Below are 22,892 nucleotides of genomic sequence, written 5' to 3'. Positions count from 1 at the left end.
TTCCCCCGACTCCTGCACCCCCGTAGTGGCACGAATGGACTCTGCCAACCAGCAGAATAGAGGGAGTTTATTGCTTCTCCAGGATATAGCACAGCACAGATGTAATCTGGTTACAGGGCAGGCCTAGGATGCCTCAGCCCCCCTTGAGATGGGGGAGACTAGGTCCCTAAATCCCAGCCCCTTGCTTAGGCTGCTTCCTCCATACCAGACAGAAACTGACTCTCTTGCCCCCCAACCAGGGGATGGTCTCCGCCTTCCTCCCTTTGTCTCTCTCCCTGGGAGGCGACCTGTCGGACAGGTTGTGAGACCCTTGCCTAGTGACTCATCCGCTGTCCTGTTGGGCCGTGCTACAAACAGGAGGTCACCCACTGCCCAAGCCCAGCAACCAGCAAGGCCCCCCCATACCACAGTGGGTTATAGAGCAGACAGCACGCCCCCACTACGTCACAGGTGTGCACCAAGCCATGTGCACCACCAGGAGACACGCCTCCTCCCAGCTGTGGGTGCTCTGCTACGCTGGGTGGCATGCGACTTACTCCAACTTAGAAGCAGGTTTCTAGGAGGCGGGAATTAAAAATGGGGAGAGGGAAAGTTGCCACTAGCAGCCATGCCCTACAAAAAGGAGACGTGGATGGGTTCTGGCTGGAGAGGAATGCACAGCGCTGTCTAACAGCCGAGCACGTTGCAAGCATGAATGGATTGGCATCCACAGCAGGTGACGGGAGTGAGATTGTGTGGGTGTATCTGCAGGATTTAGGTTCTCAGTTCCCATTGGCTTTCTAAGGCCCAGATGTCCATGGAAGTTAGGAGTGCAAATACCTGTCAGGATTTGGACTAGCTCCTTGGGGTTCTCTCGGAAATCCCGATGTAAGTAACTTGCCAGGGAGTTTGTAGAAGAACTAGGGTTTGAACAAGCTTAATAGTCGAGAAGCACCTTAAAGACTCGCAAAACATGTAGATCAGTGGTCCCCAACATGGTGCCCGCCGGGGCATTTATGTGCACCTGTGGAATGATCTGGGACTGCTCTGCATGGCGCATGGGTGGCCCCTGCCCCGGGAGTGTGGCACATGCGTGGTGCTGGTCCCGGGTGCGTGGTGCATGGGTGGCCCCTGCCTCGGGCACATGGCACATGTGCAGTGCCGGCCCTGGGCATGTGGCACATGCGTAGCCCAGCCCCCGGGTGCACGGTGCGTGAGCAGTCCCACCCCCAGACATCCGGCAGCCCCAAAAGGTTGGGGACCACTGATGTAGATGGTACCATGAGCTTTCATGGGCACAGCCCACTTCTTCAGATGACTGGAGTATTAAAAGTCCATTTCCACCATAAATAGGGGGTGAGGGAGAAGGAAGGTGGGGGGGGGGGAATTGAACATAGGTCTCCTAAATCACAGTCCAGCTCACTGGCCACAAGCCCGCTTGTTCCCCTCTGCCTACCTCTCTCATCAGTGTCATTCAGGAGAAAAATCATGTTTTCAATGATTTGTGCCAAAGCCAACCCCCGTCCTGTCTCCGTTACCCTAAGTGTTGTGCATGTCACAGTGTAGGACACATCAGAATGGGCTGGTTCCTCAGTCCTTCCCCTTTCCTGAAGGTCAGGAAGAGCTGGCTCGTTTTTATTGGCTTTTATCCTGCATTTTCTGATACCAGCCACACACATCCCACTGTAACCACCAGGCATCTCTAGCCTGGCTGGGAGGCAGGTTGTCTGCAAGTCTCAGGGAGAAAACGCCTGTTCTCAGGAGCCCAGCACCCTCATGTTGCAGCATCCAAGGGGCTTAGTTTGGGTCTGATAAGGCTGGAAATGTAAAAGGGATTGAAATATTTGTTTACTTTTATTTATGATGTTTACGGTTTCCTGCCATGCATCGTTAACCTGTGGGACTCACTGCCAGAGGATTCCCAAGAGAAGAGACATCGATATGGATAACAAGCACGCGTTGTCGTCACCAGGATAAAAATGCGTAAGCAGCAGAATGGATACCCTGATGCCTCTGAGTGTTTATCACCAGCACAGGTCCGACTGTCACCAAAGACCGGCCTCTGCTCTGCAGTCAGGCTGAGAACAATAGAGTAGCCACACCCCATCGAGAACAATGAGAGGTGTGGTACTTTTGGAAGCTTGGCCATTTTAGTCAGCAGTCAAAATGGAAGTGAGTTGTTTGGGGTTTTTTTTGACATTCCCAATGGGCATGAGATGCCTAAATCGCTCTGTGCATTTGGGCCGATCTGCCCGCCGTGGAGAATCAGTTTCCCTCACAGCCTGTTATTCTGCAGCTGTCCAGTCTGGGATTCCTTGTGCCTTTCCCCCCATGCGGCTCCCACTGGCCCCTGCCGGAGACGGGAAAACACTGGCCTGGCTGGACCATTAATAAAGACAAACCCTGTGTATAGTCCCTGTCGCTGCTTCTCCTTCCTGCTGCTGAGTTAGGTGCTGCTGGCCAGGCTGGCCTTAAGGCCGGGCAAACTGGGCCCGTACCCAGGGCACCATAGCCCCAGGGTGAGGGGCAACTGTGCATGGCTGTTGCTGGGCACGGGGTGGAGGGCAGTGGGGCAGGGCATGCTAGAAATGCAGGACTGGGGGCACAGGTGGAAGGAAAGTGCAGGGGTTGGTTTGAAGGGGGCCCTGTGCCGACTGAGGTTTGTGGTAGAGGGGGCACAGGATGGGGGTGCAGGGGAAATGGGGGGTGCTACACCCACAAGGGCACCAAAACCCACGTTTGCCCAGGGCCCTGGCTATCCCGGCGGGAGCGGCCCCCCCAGGGGTGGGAAGAAGGAGATTGTGACCCACAGGGAGGGGCAGGCCAGCACCCCCAGCTCAGCTCTTGGCACCGGCCAGGCCCCAGGGGAGGGGAGTTTTCCAACCGCCTCCCCCGAGCCTGTCCGGCCAGAGGGGGCTGCGGGCAGGTGGCTGGGCTGGGCGCAGGAGCGGGGTCACACCCGGGCCTTTTGCAAGGTGCTGCTAATAGACAAATTACAGCCCGTGGAGGTAGATAAGAGCCCATGTGACGCGCCCGGGCTCGGGCAGGGCGAAGGTGCGCAGGGAAGCGAAGCGAAGCGGCAGGGACGGCGCAGGGCCTCGCTCCCCAGCCTGCGCCCGGCGGGCTACCGGGCCCCCCGGTGGGAGAGCCAGGGGCCGCCGGGATGTCCCGCAGCAGGAAGAACTGGTCTGCGCTCTCCAGGTAGGTGCGGGCCCCCGGGAAAGGGGGGGCTGCTTGGGACAGGGCGGTGCGAGGGAGCCCCGTGGGGCCGGGCGGGGGGGGCATTTGGGGGGCTCTTAGGAGGTTCAGAGAAGGCGCGGAGGTGCTGGATTGGGGGGCGGCGGCGGCAGCGCCCCTAGTGGGGAGTGTCCCCCTTTCCAGGGGTCCCACTGGGGCGCAAGGGCTCCCGCACCCCCACTGCTCACCCTGCGCCGGGGGAGAGGGATCCTGGCTGGACGTGCGTTTCGGGCTGCCCTAGGGGGCAGGTGGGTCCCGCACCGGGCCGAGCGCTGCCTGCAGTGGGGTTTCCAGCCTCCCCGACGGGCTCAGCTTGGGACTGGAGAGTGCAGGGTCTCGGGGCTGCTGGGAGCAGGCGGTACTTGCTTGGTCTGTGCAGCGCCTAGCACCCCTGTGCGAGGACCGTGGCGTTGCAGTTTCAAGGCGCTAGCAAGGCTAGAGGGGCGCTCTGTGTGCCTGGCCAGCTGCTGTGTCTCCTCCCCGGACCTGGCCCCCCAAGAGCTGCCTTACCCCACCTTGTGTCTTGGCTTTGGAAAGGTGTTTAGGCACCCGACAAACGCCATCGTTTGTGGGGATACCGCCACACATCTGCCTCTTGGCTCTGTGCCTCAGTTTCCCATCTGTGCAGTGGGGCTAATGGTGCTGCTGTTCTGGATGTATTAATGAGGAGCCCGCTTCAGACAGGGGTTCTCTCTCTGGTGTCCTGCAGGAAATCAAACTACATGAGTGTAAGGGACCCTTCTGGTCTCCAGCATCAATTATTCACTTTGAAATGCTCTTGCAATTGTCCACAGGACGGTTAGTTACACAAGATTCCCGTTCAAGGGACAGAGAGACTCACACACTGAAGTGGCTCCCTGTGTTGGGGCACCAGATCCCCACTGAATAAGGGGCGAACCTCCTCTCTGTTCCTTCCCCTGGCTGGGGTGATTGTGGCATCAGTGGGTTAGAAGGCCTCTAAAGTACAGCCAGCAGATTTTCATCAGTAAAGGGTGAAATGTACCCCCATGAGCAGAGACCAGGAAATAATCCATCAGACACTGGTCAATTGCTGGGAAGCCAGGGTCACAAAAATCAGCATTTCAAAGCTGTTTTCATGGGGGTAGGGTTTGAAACTGACTCGTTTGAAGTCCCTCTTGTATGTGAAATTGCCCATTATAGTTCCACCATAATATGCATTGACAATTTGATTGCTATTTGTATATTGAGATCACGTTTGAATCTTACCAAAAACCCTAGAATGAAGGTTGTGTCCATGAAAGCTCATGATACCCTCTTCGTGTTTTGTTAGTCTTTAAGGTGCTGCTAGACTATCTGTTGTTTTTTAAGTTTTTCCAGAATGAAGGAAGAGGGAACTTTTTTCCCAAACAATTTCTTAAATGATTAAATGCTTTCCCCTTCCAAATGTAACTGGGGTGAGGGGAAAATGTGAAAAGATTAACTTTAAAGAAAAATCGTGGACAATTTTTTCTATTCAAAATGTTTTCAGTCAGCTCGAATATGAGCTTAGGGAGGTCCATAAACACACTAGACCTGTCCTCCTACAGAGGGGTGGATTTCTCTTTCAGAGTGCAAAAGTGTGGCCTCCTAGTTAAGGCTTCAATCCTTCAAAAGCTTATGCACATGCTTCATTTGATCACAGCTGCAATTATAAGAATACCTAGCTCTATCTTAGATCGCCATTTGCTTTACAAAGCAGGTGAGTTTATTATCCCCATTTCACAGGTGGGGAAACTTGGGCAAAAGAGGAGTCTAAGGGGGGATATGATAGAGGTCTATAAAATGACAGTACAGAGAAAGTGAATAAGGAAAAGTTGTTCCCATAACATAAGAACTAGGGGGTCACCAAATGAAATTAATAAGTAGCAAGTTTAAAACAAACAAAAGGAAGTTTTTCTTCACAGAACACACAGGCAACCTGTGGAACTCCTTGCCAGAGGATGTGAAGACTGGGACTTTAACAGGGTTTAAAAAAAAAAAAGTTAGATAAATGCATGGAGCTTAGGTCCATCAATGGCTATGAGCCAGGATGGGTGGGGATGGTATCCTTACCCTCTGTTGTCAGAGGCTGGGCATGGGTGACAGGGAAGGGATCACGGGGTGATTCCCTATTCTGGTCACTCCCTCTGGGACGCCTGGCATTGGCCACTGTGGGCAGACAGGACACTGGGCTGGATGGGCCTTTGGTCTGAGCCTGTCTGGCTGTTCTTACACCCCAGGGTCACCCAAAAGCTAGTGGCAGAGCTGGCAATAGAATCTAGATCAGCGGAGTCCATGCCAGCACCATCTCTTTGGCTGCAATGCCTTCCTCAGCAAGCGTAGCAGGTGCATAACTACTATACTTACAGGGCCTACATGTGCCACTGGAGGGGAACACACGTGCTGATACCCTCGTGTGCTGGGCGGCACAACTTTGTGCAACCGGCCTTGTGCCCAAAAGGGGCTGGAGTCAGCCCAAAGCAGTCTGGCCAGCTCTCTGGGTGCAGCAATGCTAGAGCTGGCAAAGCAGGGTGGCAGGTGTGCCTTTGCCTCCTTTGAATTAAGGGGGAGAGGCGGGAGGGCCAGCGGGCTTCCAAAGTGCCAAGGCTGCAGCAGGCAAGGCCTGGAGAGTCAATCTGGGCTCTGAGTGTGGGGGAGTGTGGTGCTCCAGTCTACACTGTATCTTTCAGAAGCAGGTCATTGTAAAGGAGGGTGGGGCCGACTGAGGGAAGGGTGCATGACTCATGCCTGCCACAGTAAGACGCTCATTCAGTTTCTCGCATGGATTTCTGGTGCCAAAGTCAGGTTTGAAAGTTCAGTGGCAGACTTATAGCTCCCCTCCTTCCTCCTTGCCCCCCCTTCTGCTTTTCTCCTGACCTGCCACTCTAACCCTCTCCTTTCCCTTCCTCTAATCACACCTTGCGGCCCCTGAGCGGACTTGTGTAATTATTAACCCGCACAGTGCCAGCGACAGGTAGCAGGGGATTGGCAGTGGCATTCGGGCCGGGGCAGAGTTTGAGCCTTCTGACTTCAGCAGAGGGAGGGCTGAGTTTGTGCCAATGTGAACACTTTCAGGAGAAAGTTGGGCCCCAAGTTCGGAGTGGCTTGTGCTGAACCACCCACCGTGTGGCCTTCCCTGGGTTTTCCGATCGGCCTCCTTTTTAATAGAAATGGTCGTGGAAACACTTGCTCCTTGATTAGACACACACCCCCTGATGGCAGCCCCTCATGCTGTGACAAGCTTCTGAGTAGCTGGGTTGGTCTGTTTCAGCAAAACCCACAAGGAGTGTCGTGGGCCCTTGACGACTAGCATGTGTATTCGGGCCAGAGCTTTATAATATCTCTGACACCCGAGTCTCACTTCATGCACCTAATGGCGTGAGCTGTAGCCCCCGAAAGCTGCCCTAATATATCTTAGTCTTTAAGCTGTCACCGGACTCCCTGTTCTGCTGCAAGCCACAAGACTCAGTGGGCTGGGCTCGTGGTCGGAGAAGCACCTGCTGGTGGTCTGAGGGATGGTCCCTGCAGCGATGGTTTCTCCTCCTCGTTCCTTGCCACTGCAGGCAAGGTTTAAAGGTGGCAAATCCATCTCTGCCACGCCAGCATGGCCGGGGAGGGGGGGTTTCCACCGAGCCATTACAGAAGCAGGGGAGGCAAATGGCAGCACATCAGGTGGTGCGTTAGCCGTGGCCTGTGCCCTGAAGATGTCTGAGATCTGCAGAGAAAGGCACAGGCTCTAAGCAAGCATGAAGCTGGCTGGTGATTTCGTCACGGGGTGCCTTGCCCGTGCGAGGAAGTTTTACCTGTTATAAATTGGTGGCATTAGGCTGGTATTGGGTCAGCTGATTGCATTATGCTGCCGGAACGCCCGGTGCCACCTCTCCCATTCCGGAATGGGAGCGGCGTTCTCAGTGGAAACCGTCCCACAACAGGAACCAAAGGGAATCATGGCCCTCTTGCACAGGTGGAACCTCTCTGCTCCGGCATGACTTCAGTGAGCCGGCTGGCCACTTACCTGTGAAGTTTGGTACAGCCCCAGTGCTGTGTTCTGTGCTGTTCTTTAGCACTAATTGACTCTGAATGTCTCTAACAGACCAGTAAGTGTTGGTGATGCTGCTAAACACTATTGCCCTCCTGCCTCATTGTCCGGTTCGGCACTGGTCAGGGTGCCGGACTCGAGAGGTTCCACCTGTGCCGGATGAAGTGGGCTTTACCGAGGAAAGCTCGTGATCCTGTATATTTGTCTCTTAAGGTGCCACGGGACTGGCTGTTGTTTCCAAAGGCACAGACCAACCTGTCCACATGGGGAGCCTTCTAGGTTTTCAATTCAACCTTCCAGTTAGACCTGTGTCACTTTTCTGCGCAGCCAGGCCCTGCGCGGAGTAGTGCAAAAAGTCGTCAAACCGCGTCTCTAAAACTGTTTGCTACCAGACCTTTCAGTTTTACCTGGCCTGGGTGCTATTTGCAGCACCACTAGTGACTGCTTCAAAGCAACCTGCATGCGAGAGGCTGAAGCAGGGAGGGAAGAGAACAGCTTGAAAGATGCCAGATGCCTTTTTTGGAAGGGGAAGGGAGTTGGGGTTGGGGGGGGATTTCTGTGCCCTCTAGGTATCCAAGACTCCAGCCTTATGGCTGATCTCACTGGAGGGACTGTGGTTCCGTGGCCTGCACGTCTGTTGACATGTGGATTTTAAAAACGTCCCTTTCGATGTTAAAGAACGCTCTGGTTCAAAGCCAAGCCCTAAATTCAGGCACTTCCTCACTTGTAAATCTGCATGTTCCTGGGGAGGTGTCACAATTACACCTCCCACACGGTTTTCTCTGCACAATCCGGTTTTGTGTCCCTTCTTCCCACAGTTGGTACCCGCTGGGGGGGGCCGTGGCCGAGGGTCTGACCGGGATGTGGCGCTGCTGTCCACGTGGCACAATGGCCCCTTGAGCTCGGGGGTGACAGCTTTATCTCTGCAAGCTCTGAGAGACACCCTGCTTGTGCTCTTTCCCTACCCAGCCCAGGAGTATTGGACCGGTGTGTTCCCGCAGAGGTGTGGGAGCTTTGGGGCCTGACTGCAGCTTGGCACCCTCCCTAAAACACTTGTCACACCTCTGCTGCCGTGTGTGCCGTGTCAGTCCCAGGATATCGGTGCCCTGCTGGGCTGAGGACGGCTCTCCTACGCCCCACCCTCTGCCTCTCCCCACCCGGAGCTGGGCCCATGACAGGCTTTGCCTCGCTCCTCTGGCATGCTCCTGTTTCTTCCCACAGCCTGACCAGGCAGTGGACCCTGGAGGATGAGGAGGAACAAGCGCGGGAACGCCGCCGACGAGATCGCCAGCTGAGCTCCACCACCGACCCGGAGGAGGAAACCCCCTCCCCCGCGCCCAACACCAACAAGCCGGCACTGGAGAGGTGGGCAGGGAGAGGGGCTGTTCCACATGCCAGTGCCCCCCAGCGCATGGCACGTCCGTGCCGCTTGCCTTGCTCTTCCGTGGGAGTCATCTCGTGACGCGGGTGTTGAATCAGGGCTCCAGGGTGTGAAATAGTCAGCACAGGGGGATCCCGGTCTGCTCATGGCCTTGAGAAGGAGAGGGGACTAGTGGGTAGAGCCAGCGACTGGCTGTCACTGTGACACCTTGGGCAAATCACTCCTCCCCCCATGCCTCAGTTTCCCCATGTGTAAAATGGGGCTAACGAGCTGCACCTTTGCTAGTCCCATTGGGCGCCATGGGAGGCAGATGCGATTGACTGGTAAATCGCTCTTCTCTGACACCAAGCGGGAGGCCAAGATCTTCAAAGCCATCCGGGGGGTTGGACACACGCTTCTTCCATTGGAGCCAGCCATCCGAATCCCACCGGACTCCTTTGGAAATCTCAGTCCTATATTTTATCTATGACCCCACTGGTGTAAATGCTTCCTCCACCTGCTCTCCCAACCCCCTCGCCCGTGCGGTAGCTGCCCCTCCTGGGAAGGGCAGGACATGCTAAGGCTGCTCCGAACATGCCACCTGCTGCTCCCAGCCAAGGAACAAAAGCGGAGCCGCCACCCTGCTCTGCCACCCCCAGCGGTATAGGGGCCACGCAGGTAGTTAACGGATGCCTGTAGAATCTGGATTCTAAGAGGGGTAACTGTGTGGGCAGGGTGCATTGGGGTTGAAGGCGGGGCAGGGGGCGGTTCCAAGGCTGTTAATCTGGCCTGGATTCAGGGGGTGCTGGGGCTCTGTGGGTGCCAGCTCAGTTTCTGTCACGGCAGGCTACGGAGCCTGGAGAAGGCGGAGCCGCCAGCTGCAGCCACGGCAGAGGAGGCGGAGCCGCCAGCTGCGGCCACGGCAGAGGAGGCGGTGCCCGAACGGAAGCTCACAGAGGTGCTGAGGCCTCCGGGGATCAGGCGGCAGAGGCGGCTGGTGGAGAGCTCCGGAAACCTCAACCAGGAGAAGGAACAGCTGGAGAACTGCAGGAAGCCCAACCCGGGAGCCAGCCGCCTGGAGGCAGCCCTGCCCCAGGGCTCGGCCCAGGATGGGAAAGGCCTGCCAGGGCTGAGGTCCCAGGGGCCGGCCCAGGATTCGACGGGCCCAACGGTGAAGCGGCGTCCGGAATCGGCTCCGGAGCAGAAGGCCTTGGCAGGAGAGCAGCAAGGGGGGCCAGCGCGGGATGAGAAGGACCTGAGAGGTGACGAACCCCGTGGGCAGCCGCTGGCAGTGAGGGACCAGCCCCAGGGATCGGCGCAGGAGCAGAGAGACCGAAGTCACCTGGAGATGAAAATCCAATGCAAGCCCAGCAGCCATGTGGAACGGAAAACGAGCTCCCTGGCTATGCCCCCCTCCAGCCAGCAGGTGAGCGGTGCGGCAGCATCACCCATTCGTGGCGCTCAAGCCATGGTCTCCCGGCGCTTGGGGGTTTCCCTCAAAGCCTCTGCCAGTCAGGGCCCAGTGGGAAAGGAGTCAGGCCTGTGTGACTTGGTGGAACCTGGCTTCCGTCTACACGGAAGTGGGTGTGACCCAAAGGCTCAGCCCCCAGAAGGCAAAGAGCTCGTCGGTGGGCGGGATGGAACCTGCGACGTCTGGAGCTAAAAGCCACGTGCCCTTCGCTAAGGCTGTTGAGGACTCGTGACTCGCAATGTTTTCTGCCCCTCTGGTGGCGGGTCGGAGCACCACACCCAAGAGATGTGCATGGGCGGCGGGTGAAGCCCCAGCCCCGCCCCTTCTGCCTAAGACCCCGCCCCTGGAGCCAAGCCCCACCCACCCCAGCCCAATCCTTGCTGGCCTCGTGGAGGGTTGAAATTGCTGTGCTGCGCCTTGGCCCCAATCCAGCCGTCTTGGGCACCCGGGGTGTGGAGGCAGCTCTGGGAAGGCTGTGCCTCCATTACTGGCCACCTATGGAGGGATGTAGGTTACGGTAGCACCAGTACCCGCTTCCCCCCGCGGAGCCGAGCCCTCGGCTAGGCCTCCCCCTCCCGCTGCTTTGGGTGGCTTGGCCGGGGAAGAGATTGGGGTCTGGCCCCTCCAGTCCCGGTTCCTATGGTCTGGAGCTGCTGAGCCCCTGGGCCTGAGCCCTGCCCGCTGGCGCTTGACTGGGGTGAGTGATGCGTGTGTGTTCCTCCCCCAGGGTACAGCCAAGATTCGCCTCCGGGCTCCGGAGTCAGCTGGGGCCCCTTCCGCCCAAGATGGACCCAGAGTCTCCTCGGTCGCTTCCCCGACTCAGCTCACCTACAGCAGCTCGTTCAAACGCGTCAGCCCGAGGACCGTCTCGTTCCGGGTGAGTGCTGAAGGGCGGGGCAGCACCCCTCCGGCCTACAGGAGCCGGGTTTCTTCGTGCTGCGCTGGCGGGACTGGCGCCAGCAATTGCTTGCTCAGGCAGGGGCTTGCAGAGTCCATTCCGAATGGACCCAGAGATCCAGTCCCAGGTTTTCTCCTTCTCCTTATTAACATGAGCCCAGCTGGAGCAGAGTCTAGGTATTCCCTGAACAGCACCTCCAGCCGGGCTGTGTGTCTGGGCCCAAAGGGGGGAGATTCGGGAAGCCCGGATACAAGACTCCGGGGGAGCATGGAAGCTGGCACCGAAGCTCTTGGTCCCATGAGCCCCTGAGATGCTGCCACCCTCCCCCAGGGCAGTGCCCAGCTCATGGCCCCGGCTCTGCCTCAGTTCCCCCTAAAGGGTCTGGCAGCCCAGGCTGCGTTCTGTCCTCCTGCAGCTCCGCTGAGTGGCCTGAGGGGGGTCTGAGCCCAGCATCAACCTGCCCCCTGTTCCACTGCCCGCCCTGGGAGGTCTGTCTGGCATTGCCCCCTTGTGGAGTCCGCTCTGAACCCCCGGAACATGCTGCCCCTCGTCTCGGCTGCTGCGAAGCGGCGCGTCCGATCTGCCAGGCTGGACAGACTCTACCAATCCAAATGCTGCCGGGGTGGTAACCGTGGCCCCCAGCTCCCGACTGCCCTGGAGATGTGGCCCTGCCATGCTGGTGCCTCCACGGGCCACTTGCCATGGCTGCCTCCAAAGAGTCCAAACGAGCCTCTCCCCTCAGCGCTGGTACGGCCAGGGCAAAGCGTGTTGCCCAAGCGCGGAGAAGGAAGTGACGTTAGCAAGAACAAGAGGCCGCTCCGGTTACACCTGGGGCACGCTGGCGAGTGACTCCGCCCAACCCAACCAAGCCACATGCCTACTCGCCGTCACTTCCCAGCCCCCCTTCCCCCGCCAAGGGGTTCCAACTTTCACGGGTCCGGAGGGGCTCTGCCCTTCTGCCCCCTACGTGATAGATCACAGGTGTCTTTCTGCTCCCTCCCGTTTCTCTGTATCCAGCCAGGAGGGCTTCCCGGGGCACGCAGTCCGTCCTCAGGTGTGACTTAATCAGTAGCTTCCCCTCTTGCCAGCTTGGATTATCTATGTAAATGCCCTTTCATCCTCCTGTGCCTGTGGCCCAGCTGGTCAGACAGGTGTATCCGTATCTGTCTGCCTAGTGTGTGCCTGGACCCAGCTGCTCCTTTCAGGACGTGCTGTAAGCCCGCCGCCGAACTCCGGGTGACGTGTGGCTGGGTTGTGTGCAGGGGTGGTGGGGAGGAGCAGGCCACCAGTTCACACCCGTTCCTGCTGGCTGTCCTGTTCCAGCACCAGTGTGAGGCCATGAGCCTGCCAGGCCCGATGGAGGTCGAGGTGGGCCCTCTGCAAGCTGGTGCTGAGAGGTGTTCACTGTCACACCCTGCCCAAGTAGTGATCTCTGCAGACCTGGACCTTGTTTTCCGGGCTGGCCCTGTCCCAGCTACAGGCATTGCCTGCAGTACGTGCGGCACTGGCCCTGGACTCCCAAGTTGCTGGCTAGTGAAGTCGTAGGGCTGTCTGGCCTGCAGAATGGACCAGGGGGTGTTGCTCTGGGCTGCAGAATGCCCAGGAGCAGCCGGCCTGGAAGGGTTTACAGCTGGCTGGATCGCCTGGAGGCACGCGGGGAGAGGCTGGAACCGGGTTTGTGTGTCCCTTGGAACGGAGTCTGGGCACTGCTGTCAAACAGCAGCAGCTCTTTAGCTTCACTTATCATGTTACTACACGTGGGAGAGGTTTCTGCAGGGATGGCCCTTGGCCCAGGTTGGAGCAGTATCGGGACGTCTGGCCTGAAGGGCTTTGTGCTCTGGGATTGCAGAGCCAGGGGGATGAAGCAGGCCGGCCAGGAGAAGTGGAGCAGTGCCATGGAGGAAGAAAAGGGGGGGGGGCGACACTGAGGGCAGGGAAAGGTGAGGCTAGGGATGGAGACGTGAATGGGCAGAGGAGGGGGAAATAGATCGAGAGCCTCTGGCTCAGGGTGGAAACCAGATGTGTTCTTGGACCAGGGTTCTCCCATCCCTTGGCTAGCCCTGAGGAGAGGGGAGCAGGTCACAAGCGATTGGAACCAGCCCAGGTTTTCACTTGGACCTGAAGTCTGAAGATGTCTAGGCTCTGCCCCCTGCCCAGGTGGGATCTGAAGCAGCAGTGGTCACGAACTCTGCGATGGCTTGGCTCAGAAGCCACCAAGCGAACCCCACTCCTCTGTCCCATGGTGAGCTGACCCCCAGGAGATGTCCCACGGCTTGTGGAGCCAGCAGCAGGCTGGTCCCAGCTGGGCTGTGTGAGCATTCACAGCCCTAGGAAGGGCGCCTCTTCCCAGCCAGTCTCCTGCTTGGTCGCTGAGCCATGCCTCCTCTCTGCTTGCGTTTGCAGGTGATGTCCAGAAAAGACCAGGAAGACAACGTGTTCACCAGAAGGTCAGTGGGTTTGCTTGTCAATGCCACAAAGCTGCTAACTCCAACCTTCTCCCCCAGCTGCCATCCAGGGCTCTCCAAGCGCACGCTGAGCCCGAAAGGCCTCCTCTAGCTCCTCTGACAATGGCAAACCTTGCCCCCACCGTACAATGGGGGGCAGGGGGGACTTGGCACCTACAGACTCCAGTGTGGCATCTCAGCCCTGGTGAGCTGTTAACTCGGCTGGGGTTTAATCAGCCAGGCTACAGGTGAGACCAGTGGCCAGACAATAGAACAGACTCAGAGAAAAATAAACTGGTGGGGTCTTCTCACCAGGGCCACCCAGAACATACCTCTTGATGCACAATGGCATGGAGGATGGGAGAGCGGAGTTCTGTTTCCGGAGCAGTCACTAGACTGGCTCTGCAAGTCCTGCTCCCCTCCCCCCCCCCACTCCATGCCTCAGTTTCCCCTCTTGTACAGTGTGACCGTAGCCCAGATCCTCAGGCACCCAAATACCTTTGACTCCCACTGTTGTGCTGGGGCCTTATTCTGCTGCTGTACAGTGTGGGGGTGGTAGTGGTGCCAGGCCTCCCTAGGGCAGCTGGCAAGGCTGGATCCATCAAAGATGTGCTCAGATTGGGTCATGGGCCATCTTGGACAGCTAAAAATCACTTCCCTGGATGCAGTGTAGTAATAAGATACGGGAAGCTAAAGTGGGTTGGTTTTAAATCCCCATTTTATAGGGGAGCAACCGAGGCACCGAGAAGGGAATGGAATTCCCAGAATCCCAGGGCTGGAAGAGACCTCAGAGCATGGAGTCCAGCCCCCTGTCACTGGGAGCAGGCACTGGGTACCACGGTGTCAGAGCCTGAATGGAGTCAAGCCCAGCTCTGCCAGTGCCAAATAGACCCTCCCCCACTGGCCTGTCACCAGGCAGACATGGCCACGGCATGAAGGATGCTGGGGGGTTCACTCAACTCTTTCCACCCCTTCCCCCTCCCCAGTGCCAGCGTGAGACTCCCAGCCAACAAGATTGAGGAGAAACTGGAGAAATACGCCTCGGCCGTGCAGGTACGTGGCGCCCCAGGGGGTCACAGGCTGGGCCGGGCCTGCAGGCCCTGTGAATGCCGGGCGAGTTCTGTGGCCTCCAGGCGGCCGTGGGGTGCCTGAGCGCCGCGTGGCTGAGCAGTATGTGGCCTGGGGAGGAGGGGAAGCGACGGCGTCAGGGAGAGTCCATCACACAGAGGAGAGCAACGGCTCCTGTCTCTGCTCCCAGCGCTCCGAGGTGAAGTCGCCCCTGCTGAGAAACGTCCCCCCTTCCTCGGAGGGTGTGGCCAGCAAGCGCAGCATCTTCGAGGCCAGCAAAGCCGACCCAGTTCCTGTCAGAAAGGTGAGGGCTGAGGCGGGGCGCAGCAGGGGCTGAGGGGGGACTGAGACTCGCTGCGAATGAGCCCTGGGCAGGTAGCAGAGGAACCCTGCCCCTTGGGGCCAGATTCATGCAGCTGCTCCCTCAGCCTGGTGGCACTTGCCAGGCAGAGCCCCCGTGGCTGTGTGCCCCAGTGGACACCCCACCTGCTAGGTGCATGCACTACCCGGGTTTCCTTTGCAGCTGCCGGCTGCACCGCCAGGGGCTCCCCTGCAGCTAGGCCCCCAGTTCCCCCCCATGTCTTCGGCATGGGGCGCACTAGGAATGCTCCATGCAGCCAGCAGGTGGCGCCCTGCCCTGTGAGTTGGCCCTGACACCTGCCCCCTACTGGACCACAGCTGGTGTCCTCAGAGATGAGGTTTGAAGCTGAGATCTGCCCCACGGGGGGGTGGGAGGGGTCACTCAAGCCAGTGGCACTTGTAGGAAGAGCAGAGGCTGTTAGGCCTGGGTAGTTCCTGCCACGTGTGCTCGTCTTGCATAGGAAGCGCAGGGCATAGGAACCCTTGCAGCGTGTGCCAAGCCGTGTGGCCCCCCCAGAAGTGGCTGCATTCCAGTGGTGGGTACAGTGTGGTCTTAACTGCTCCCGTTGTGTGGCAGGAGAGCTTGAGGCTCCCGGGCGTGGTGACCTCTCGCATCAACCTCTGGATAAGCAGGACCCAGGAGCCCAGCCAGGATGGAAGAACCAAGGTACTGAATGTGCTGGCATTTTGACACCAGGGGCGCAGTCCATGATGGCGAAGTGGTCCTGGTCATGCTGACTGGAGTCTGTAGGGAGATGCTGGCCATGGTACCTGGGACCACGTCCCCCTTCAGCACCTCTAATTCGAGCCAGCTCCTCTGCCTTAGTTTCCCACCTGGTGGGACTTTGGAGCCTGCTTGGGAGGCTGGGGTAATGCTCAGATCCCGCCCTCTCGTGTGGTTACAGCACTCAGGGCTCACCCCCGACCTGTAACCCAGCTGGCCAGTCCCCGCACCCAGAGCCCTGATGTGAGCCGTGTGGGTCTGTTTGGATCCAGGGCTCTGGGGCAGGTTCCATCCGTGTAGCCGATGGACCGTTCCAAGCAGCATGGTCCGGGCCCAGAGCAAACCCTTCCCAGCTGGTTCCTCCCTCTCTGCAGGACACTGGGAAAACGGACGGCGTGCCAAGGCGCGGCCCCTGGGCCAAGCAGCACAGCGACGCCTCCAGCGACACCCGGGTAAGAGCGCAGGGAACGCGGGGCTTGCCAAGAGCCGGTGGCTGAGCTGGGCTCCAGCTCCTGGAATCTCCCTGCTAGAGCAGCACAAAGCAGCCACAACAGGGGCCAGCGTCTGTCCCTTAGGGTTTGGAACGGCTGCCATGTGAAGAGAGATAAGACGGGGACTTTTCAGCTTAGAAAAGGGGGGATATGAGAGCTCTCTAAAATCACACCTGATGTGGAAAAAGTGACTAAGGAAAAGTGATTTGCTTGTTCCCATAACACAAGAACTAGGTCAGCAAACAAAATGTATAGGTAGCCAGTTTGAAACAAACACAAGAAAGTTTTTCTTGAAGCAACGCAGAGTCAACCTGTGGAACTCCTTGCCAGAGGATGCTCTGAAGACCAGGACTTGAACAGGGTTCACAAAAGAACTAGATAAATTCATGGGGGTTCAGCCCTAGCTAATAATAAGCATTGATGGATCTGTGGCCCCAGCCTCTGTTTCAGAGGTTGGGAATGGGTCAGGGGATGAATTGCTTGATGAGTCCCTGTTCTGTTCACTCCCTCGGGGGCACCTGGCATTGGCCACTGTGGGCAGACAGGACTTTGGGCTAGATGGACCGTTGGTCTGACCCCGTCTGGCTGTTCTCATGCCACAGAGCAGAGTTCTGAGTGCACAGGCTTGGTGAGGGCGTGTTGGAGGTGCTGGGTGCGAGCTCAGTGTCTTTAGGGGATAATAGCTCAGCGGAGCTGGTATTAGGGGGACTTGCGGTGTTGTGGGGTGAGTCACCAGACGGTGAGGTCATGGTGGGTGGGGAATTGGGTGTGTCGGAGCAGCTGGGCAGCAGGCGAGTGTTAGAGGAGCCCTGGGAGGGTTATAAGAGGCCAAGGCTCAGAGCAGAGGCTGATCTCCGTAGTTTCAAGCATTTTTCTCTCTGTGCTGCAGCCTCTGGCCTGCCCTGCCGATGTCCCTTTGTCTCTTCCAGCTGTAATGCGAGGAGATTCCCTGGAGAAGTCTTGCTGTGATGGTCAAAGCCAGGCCCTGTGCAACCCTGCAGCGTCCCTCCGTGGCTTTCTCTGAGCACCCTCCTCCCATGAAATGGGCCCTGAGACCGGCTTTCCCCTCGGGGTCCTGGCTTCTGACTCACGGAGTGGGGGAGGAAGATCCGAAGAGGACTCGTTTCCCGAGCAGCTGTTCCTTCCCGCCGTCCGGCCTGGCACTGACATAGCAAAGCCACGAGTTCTGTCTGCACTGGGTGCTTCGCTGGCCTCTCCCTGCCGCCTCCTGTTCGCTGTGCCTGGGACCAACGTCCCCAGGGAACCAGCAGCGACTGCCGGCTCCAGAGCGGGGCTGGGGGCGGGCAGCGTCCTCACAGTCTGCCCCTGGAGGTGCGTGGTTAAAAGCCAGCCCCAGCCTGTCACGGTGGAGGCTGTCGGTCGCAGTGTTGGCTAGCCGTGGGAAGAGCGGTCTCCCTTCCCCTTCCTAGCTCAGCAGGTGGCCACAGCACCCAAACCACGGGCCGTGTCTCACCTGACCTCCGTCACTGCTTCTTACCCATCCACCCACACACGTGCACCGCACTCTCCCTCCCCCGGAGACTCTGGGCTGTCCTGGGGGAGCCACGTCTGCATTGCCAGGGCTCCTTCATCTCCCTTACTCTCTGCCTGTCACTTGGGGGGGGGGCAGTTCTCCGCCTCCTCCCTGCTTCCCCCTTTCCCTTTTAGCCACGGAGGCCCCTTGGCAACTCCGGTCTGCAGCCTAGGGCCGGGCTGCAGCTGGGATGCCTGGGGGCGAGTCCCACGTCCTGCTTTACCCCCGCTGCTCCCGCGCAAGAGCCGGCCTGTTCTTACCCCAGCCGGCCTTGTACAGAACTGAAACTCCTGCGGTGAGGGGCCTGCACTCCCGGGCCGCAGCCTGGACCTCGAACCCAGCTCCCGCACGAGCCTCTCCTGCCTGCTCTCCGCCTGGGGGGGGCCGCTTAGGGAGGCGGTGCCCTGGGGAGCCCCCGCGATGGCCGTGTCCAAAGGCCCCCGCCCGAGGAGCAAGGCGGAGCGCGGCTTTTGTGAGCCCTCGGCCCGGATTCTTTAGCTTGAGCCTCTGTGCTCCGGTCGCACCTCAGGAAGGAGCCTGCTGCTTTGGCCTCCGCTCTTAATTTCCTAATAAATGGCGCTTTCTATAACCTGCTCCGGGCCTCGGCCTGTTCTTGGGGGGCCCCTCGCTGGTCTCGCTCCCCCGGGCGATTCTCAGTGTGGTGCTGAGCTCTGGAGGGAGGCAGGGGTGTGGGGGCTGGATGTGCCCTGAGGTAAAATCCTCACTGTGGGGTGAATACCGCTCTGGGGGTGGCTGCTCCCTCCCTTAATGGTCTGCCTCCCCCGAATTCGGTGGCTGAGCCAGCCCTTGGAGTGGTTTGAGTCCAGCTATAGGGTGGGATGTGTCCCCTGGGGGCTGGCTCTGAGCTCCAGGCTGCCCTGTGGGAGCTGGGGCCGGGCAGCACCATTACAGCTCTGCCCCTGGCGGCCTGTGGTTAAACGCCCGCGCAGGCGCCTCACCGCGCTGGTTCTGCGCCTGGCATAGGCGTACGTGGTGTCTCGGGGAAAGGCTGGGGGATGGGAGCTGGGATTCATAGGCTCGCCTCCTCCGTCTGACACCCAGGGCCCCTCTAGGCAAGAGTGCGTTGCCTATCGGCGTCCTGGCCACTTGAGAGTGACAGCTGGCTGGCTTGTGTCAGCCCCCTGGGCCTTGTCTATCGCAGCCCTGCGGGTTTAAAATAGCAATTCTCCGAGGCCACCCGCCGCTTGGGCTTATATGGGCTCGTGGGGAGGGGGGCAGAGTCGCACAAGGGGCTAGGGGCCGTGCTGCCGAAATAGCAGCAAGCAAGTGTTCACATACCAAGCCCGGCCACTCACATTCCTCCAGTTGGGCGTCGGGCCGGGGGCTGGACTGTGGAGCCTGGTTTAAAGCCTCGCTCTTCCCACTGGCGTTTCTCAGACTGTGCCAGCTTCCACTTGGCCGCGGGGGACCCACCTGCTCCCTGGGCCAGAGGTAAGGAGACGACCTGAGGGGCTTTTGGAGTCGAGTCCCTGCTGAGATGGGACCACATCCAGATGCCTGCCTGCTAGACTGAGGGATTCATGCCTCAGAGACCGAATCGGGGTCTGCCCCAACCTCCTTGGCCACATCTTGCTCCTTCCACCCCAGAGACGGCTGCATTTTGCTGCTGAAGGGATAGTGACAGCGTGAGCCTCCTCATGCCAGTGTCACACTGAAGGGAGCTACTCCTGGTGCCCACTGGGATGGGCAAAGAAGGCAATCAGACCTGGGGTGGTGATTCCTGATTTTTGTACTGGGGTGACTAAGGAGCTCAAAGCCTATTGTGTGTGCAAATTGTTTGGGGATGAGACAAGTGCTCTAGAGACTTGTTACCAACTCCCTCTGGCAGGCAAAGCAAGTGCAGGCACAGGATGGTTGTGCTATGGAGTTCAGAATAGGTCACTTTGCATTATCCAAGTGGCGAATGAACCTACTTATTGAGGTGGTTATTAAGGGTTTTTTGTCTTTTTTTGTTTTTGCATTGCTCTTTGTATAAATGCTCTGGAACTAAACACCGAAGTCCATCTCCTGTAGGAATAAAACAGTGGTTTGCTACCTAGGTAATCTAGTTTTAACTTGCCCTGTGCTAGTTCAGTGTTAAGACCAAAAACCAAGAAGACTTCATAATTCCAAGGTTGGAAGGGACTTTTGTAGTTTTCTAGTCTGATCTACCACGTGCCAGAGAGTGTCTTCAAAATAATTCCTAGAGTGAATATTTCAGAGAAAAGGGTTGTTTGGAGCAGTTGATCTCCTATTAAAGATGGAGGATGACTGGCAGCAAATAAATTATTTAGCTTTTTGTTTGTCTACAGACTTCCTGGAGTTTTTGTAGCTCAGAAGCATGTAATTAGAAGTTCTGTGCAAACATTTTAACATGCTGTATCTTTTGAGTTGTTTGATAGTGGCAATTTGAGTTGCCTTTGCTCGGCATGCAAGAGCACCAGATGTTTCTGTGCACTGCCTGGATGTAAATAATCCTTGAAATCAAGTTTCTGGCACAAATATCCCAAAATTTGCTTTCCTCAAATATTTGTCTGTTTAAACATGACAGCCTCTTCTACCATGGCTTGTTAGGGTCTTGTGGGGAAACAAATGAAGCTGGAGAAAGTTCACTTAAATTATTCACAGACATTCACATTTTTTGCCCAACTCTGTCCATGACGGAGTCTTGAATGTCATTTTGCAAAAGAGAATCCATGTAGATTGGCTTGATTAATGCTTAGGAAGTTAAGGGTAGATTTTTGCTTCCATAATGAGGGTGTACTAGCCATCTAGAAATCTGGGAGGGATGTAACCGCCAGGAAGGGTCAGGAATTATCTGTGGTGGCTTAAGAAGGAACTAGGAGTAATGGAAGGAGTTTTAAAAATGAACATTCAGCATGAGGAAAAACTGCCTAGTGGTCAGATCCCACATGGAATAAGATTATGGAACAGTCTAAATACTAGCAGTGTAACAGACAGCAACACAGGCAGCCAAACTCTGCCTTACAAAGAAAGTGTTGGAAGGGCTATTGCATAAGGCTAGAATGAACAAAGCTCTGGCTGATGCCAGATTAATTGGGGACCAGTCCTGCACTGGCCTCTAGGCTGTAGTAGGGTCTGTCCTGTCAATGTTTGGATTTCTAGATCCAGGCAGCAAGTAAGTTCTTCTACAGCCTCTTCTACCCAGGCTGAGCAAGAAACACTGGAAAAATGGAGCCAGGCCGGCTGTTCCACACTGTTAGAAGAGGGACCATTGTCTGAACAGGTGGTTTGACACATGGGAGCTGTTTGGAGAGGTGCCTGAAAGGAGGGTTGGGGTAGGAAGCTTCTACATTTAGGGTTGGGGATTTAGGACACACACGAGCTGCTGGCCAGAGCTGGCAAAGGCATTGTTGCTGCGGTAGCCTTGCTGGGGACCCGGAGGGAGCCGTTTGAACGTGGTCATTTTAGATGTAGGACACTTCCCCAGCTCCTGTTTCTTAGGTGCTGCCCTGTGGTGTGTTGTATGGTTGGGCCATGTGGGATCCTAGGACACTAAGGTAAGAGGCAGCTTCTCACGCTGTCCAACGGTTCAGAGATTACCAATAGGAAGCAGAGAGAGCTGAAGAACCAGTTCTCACAATCTCCTACCTGCTAGGTCGCAGGAATCGGATCGTGGTCTTTAGAGAGTTTTGATTGTTTTGTTACCCAAAAAAAAAAAAAAAAAAAAGAGAGAACATTAGGGGGTTGCTAGGTGAGAGCAGGGCTACTCAAGTTTGGAAGTCCAGGGGCCCACAATGATACCGCACAAGCCGAAGGCTGCAACTTAAATGTGCAAATAGCTTTTCAGCCTGGCAGGCAAGACTACACAACACGCAGGCCCTGTTTAAGTCCATTCTGCTGATATTCATAAAATGCAATATTTACCTGCTGTAAATATGGGTATAAACCCACATGGCAGCACTTTAAATGAGCAATGACAGTCCAGGAATTTAATCAACAGAAGACCATTATATTGATGTGTGGTGGTAGAGTGGGTTCCCAGTGGAGGCTACGTTAAAAGGATCCCATGCCTAGGGTGTGTGTTGAGTAGCCCTGTGTTAGAGCATCTAAAAATTAAAACAGTGAATTGTTTCCCCGGGATTCAGTTTGGAAAGTTGCACATAAGGGGGTAGTGATAGTTGCACATAAGGGGGTAGTGACACACAGCAAAGTCCAAGAAACCCTCAGCTAAAGAAAATAACGTGATCGCATCTGACTAAACATTCCCTTTTCTACCCACATCTGTTATTCCAAGATGTAGTCCTTCCTTGGGTATGGCTGTCTCTAGAATAAATACTCCATGCTTGGATTCCTGGCTTAATTCATGTTGCCCAGGCTCTGCTCTGGTCATACAAAGACTGGACCAGGAAGGTCACTTTCCAATTCAGAAGTCCCTACTCGGTTTCCATTGGCTCTCCTGGCCTCTGGCCAACTCGCTTCCTTGGCATTCCTTGGGGACTCTCTAGGACCCACGGTCTATGGTTTCAGCCCTTACAGGCAAGACAATTAGAGGTAGGTCCTAAGAGTAAACCCCGTGAAGAGACTTGACTGCATGGCTGGCATCTCCAGAAAAGGGTCTTACCTCTCCCAGTCATCACACCAGGGAATTATGAGCCTAAAGGCCTTGGAGCATTGTGGCCTTGGGGTAGGTCAACACTGCAAAGTCACACCCAGAGCAGTGAGATTCAGAGCCAGGGGCAACTGAGAGCTGGAGTTCAGGCTGTGAAACCCAACGAGGGGAAGACGGTTTTGGAGCCAGGGTCTGAGCACAAAAGTCCACTTGGCTGTTTTTAGCCAGGCAGATGGAGCTAACTGAGCCTGGCTCTGAGTTGCTGCTGCAGGTTTTCCTTTGGGCTCCAGCCTTGCCCCGTGTCACACAGCAGGTGAGCCACAGGGCCAGGAACAGAACCCAGCAGCCTGGACTCCCACCCCCCATGGATACCTACTTGCTGGGCTGTCCGTGCATAGACAGCGCTGCCCACAGAGATGCCCCTCTCCCAGCATTTTCTCTGCCTGGCTGAAGTGGTTTTAAGATCACAGGATGTTTGAATTCCTCGTGAATCTTGCTGGGCCCCAGAGCAGGGATTGGGAAGGATTCAGCATAAGGAACCCATCAGAGGAACTAACGTGGTGTGATGATGTGGCGGGGTTCCCCCTGATCCTGCAACCCCGTAGCAGCAAGAATAGACTCCACCAGCCAGTAGAATAGAGAGGGTTTATTGCTGCTCTGGGATACAGCACAGATGTGATGTAGTTTCAGGAATTAGGGCCAGGATGCCTCAGACCCCTTGGATTAGGGGGTCCA

The 22,892-nt window shown here is 56.9% G+C and overlaps 1 protein-coding gene across 1 annotated transcript; it reads left to right on the top strand.

Moving 5' to 3' along the window:
• Positions 1–3,018: 3,018 nt before the first annotated feature.
• LAD1 (ladinin 1) lies at positions 3,019–18,178 on the top strand. The gene is made up of 10 exons (XM_075909898.2): positions 3,019–3,180; positions 8,456–8,599; positions 9,441–10,020; positions 10,793–10,942; positions 13,367–13,410; positions 14,394–14,460; positions 14,666–14,779; positions 15,413–15,502; positions 15,934–16,011; positions 16,980–18,178. Exons 1-10 carry the CDS (start codon positions 3,143–3,145, stop codon positions 16,983–16,985), a joined length of 1,311 nt encoding a protein of 436 aa, XP_075766013.2. The 5' UTR covers positions 3,019–3,142; the 3' UTR covers positions 16,986–18,178.
• The last annotated feature ends 4,714 nt before the right edge of the window (positions 18,179–22,892 follow it).

The sequence above is a fragment of the Pelodiscus sinensis genome, chromosome 27 (assembly GCF_052426305.1).
Source record: "Pelodiscus sinensis isolate ZL-2025 chromosome 27, ASM5242630v1, whole genome shotgun sequence".
In the NCBI taxonomy this organism is placed as follows: Eukaryota; Metazoa; Chordata; order Testudines; family Trionychidae; genus Pelodiscus; species Pelodiscus sinensis.
Note: the sequence above shows the minus strand (reverse complement) of the source record. Positions and strands in the feature narration are given on the sequence as shown.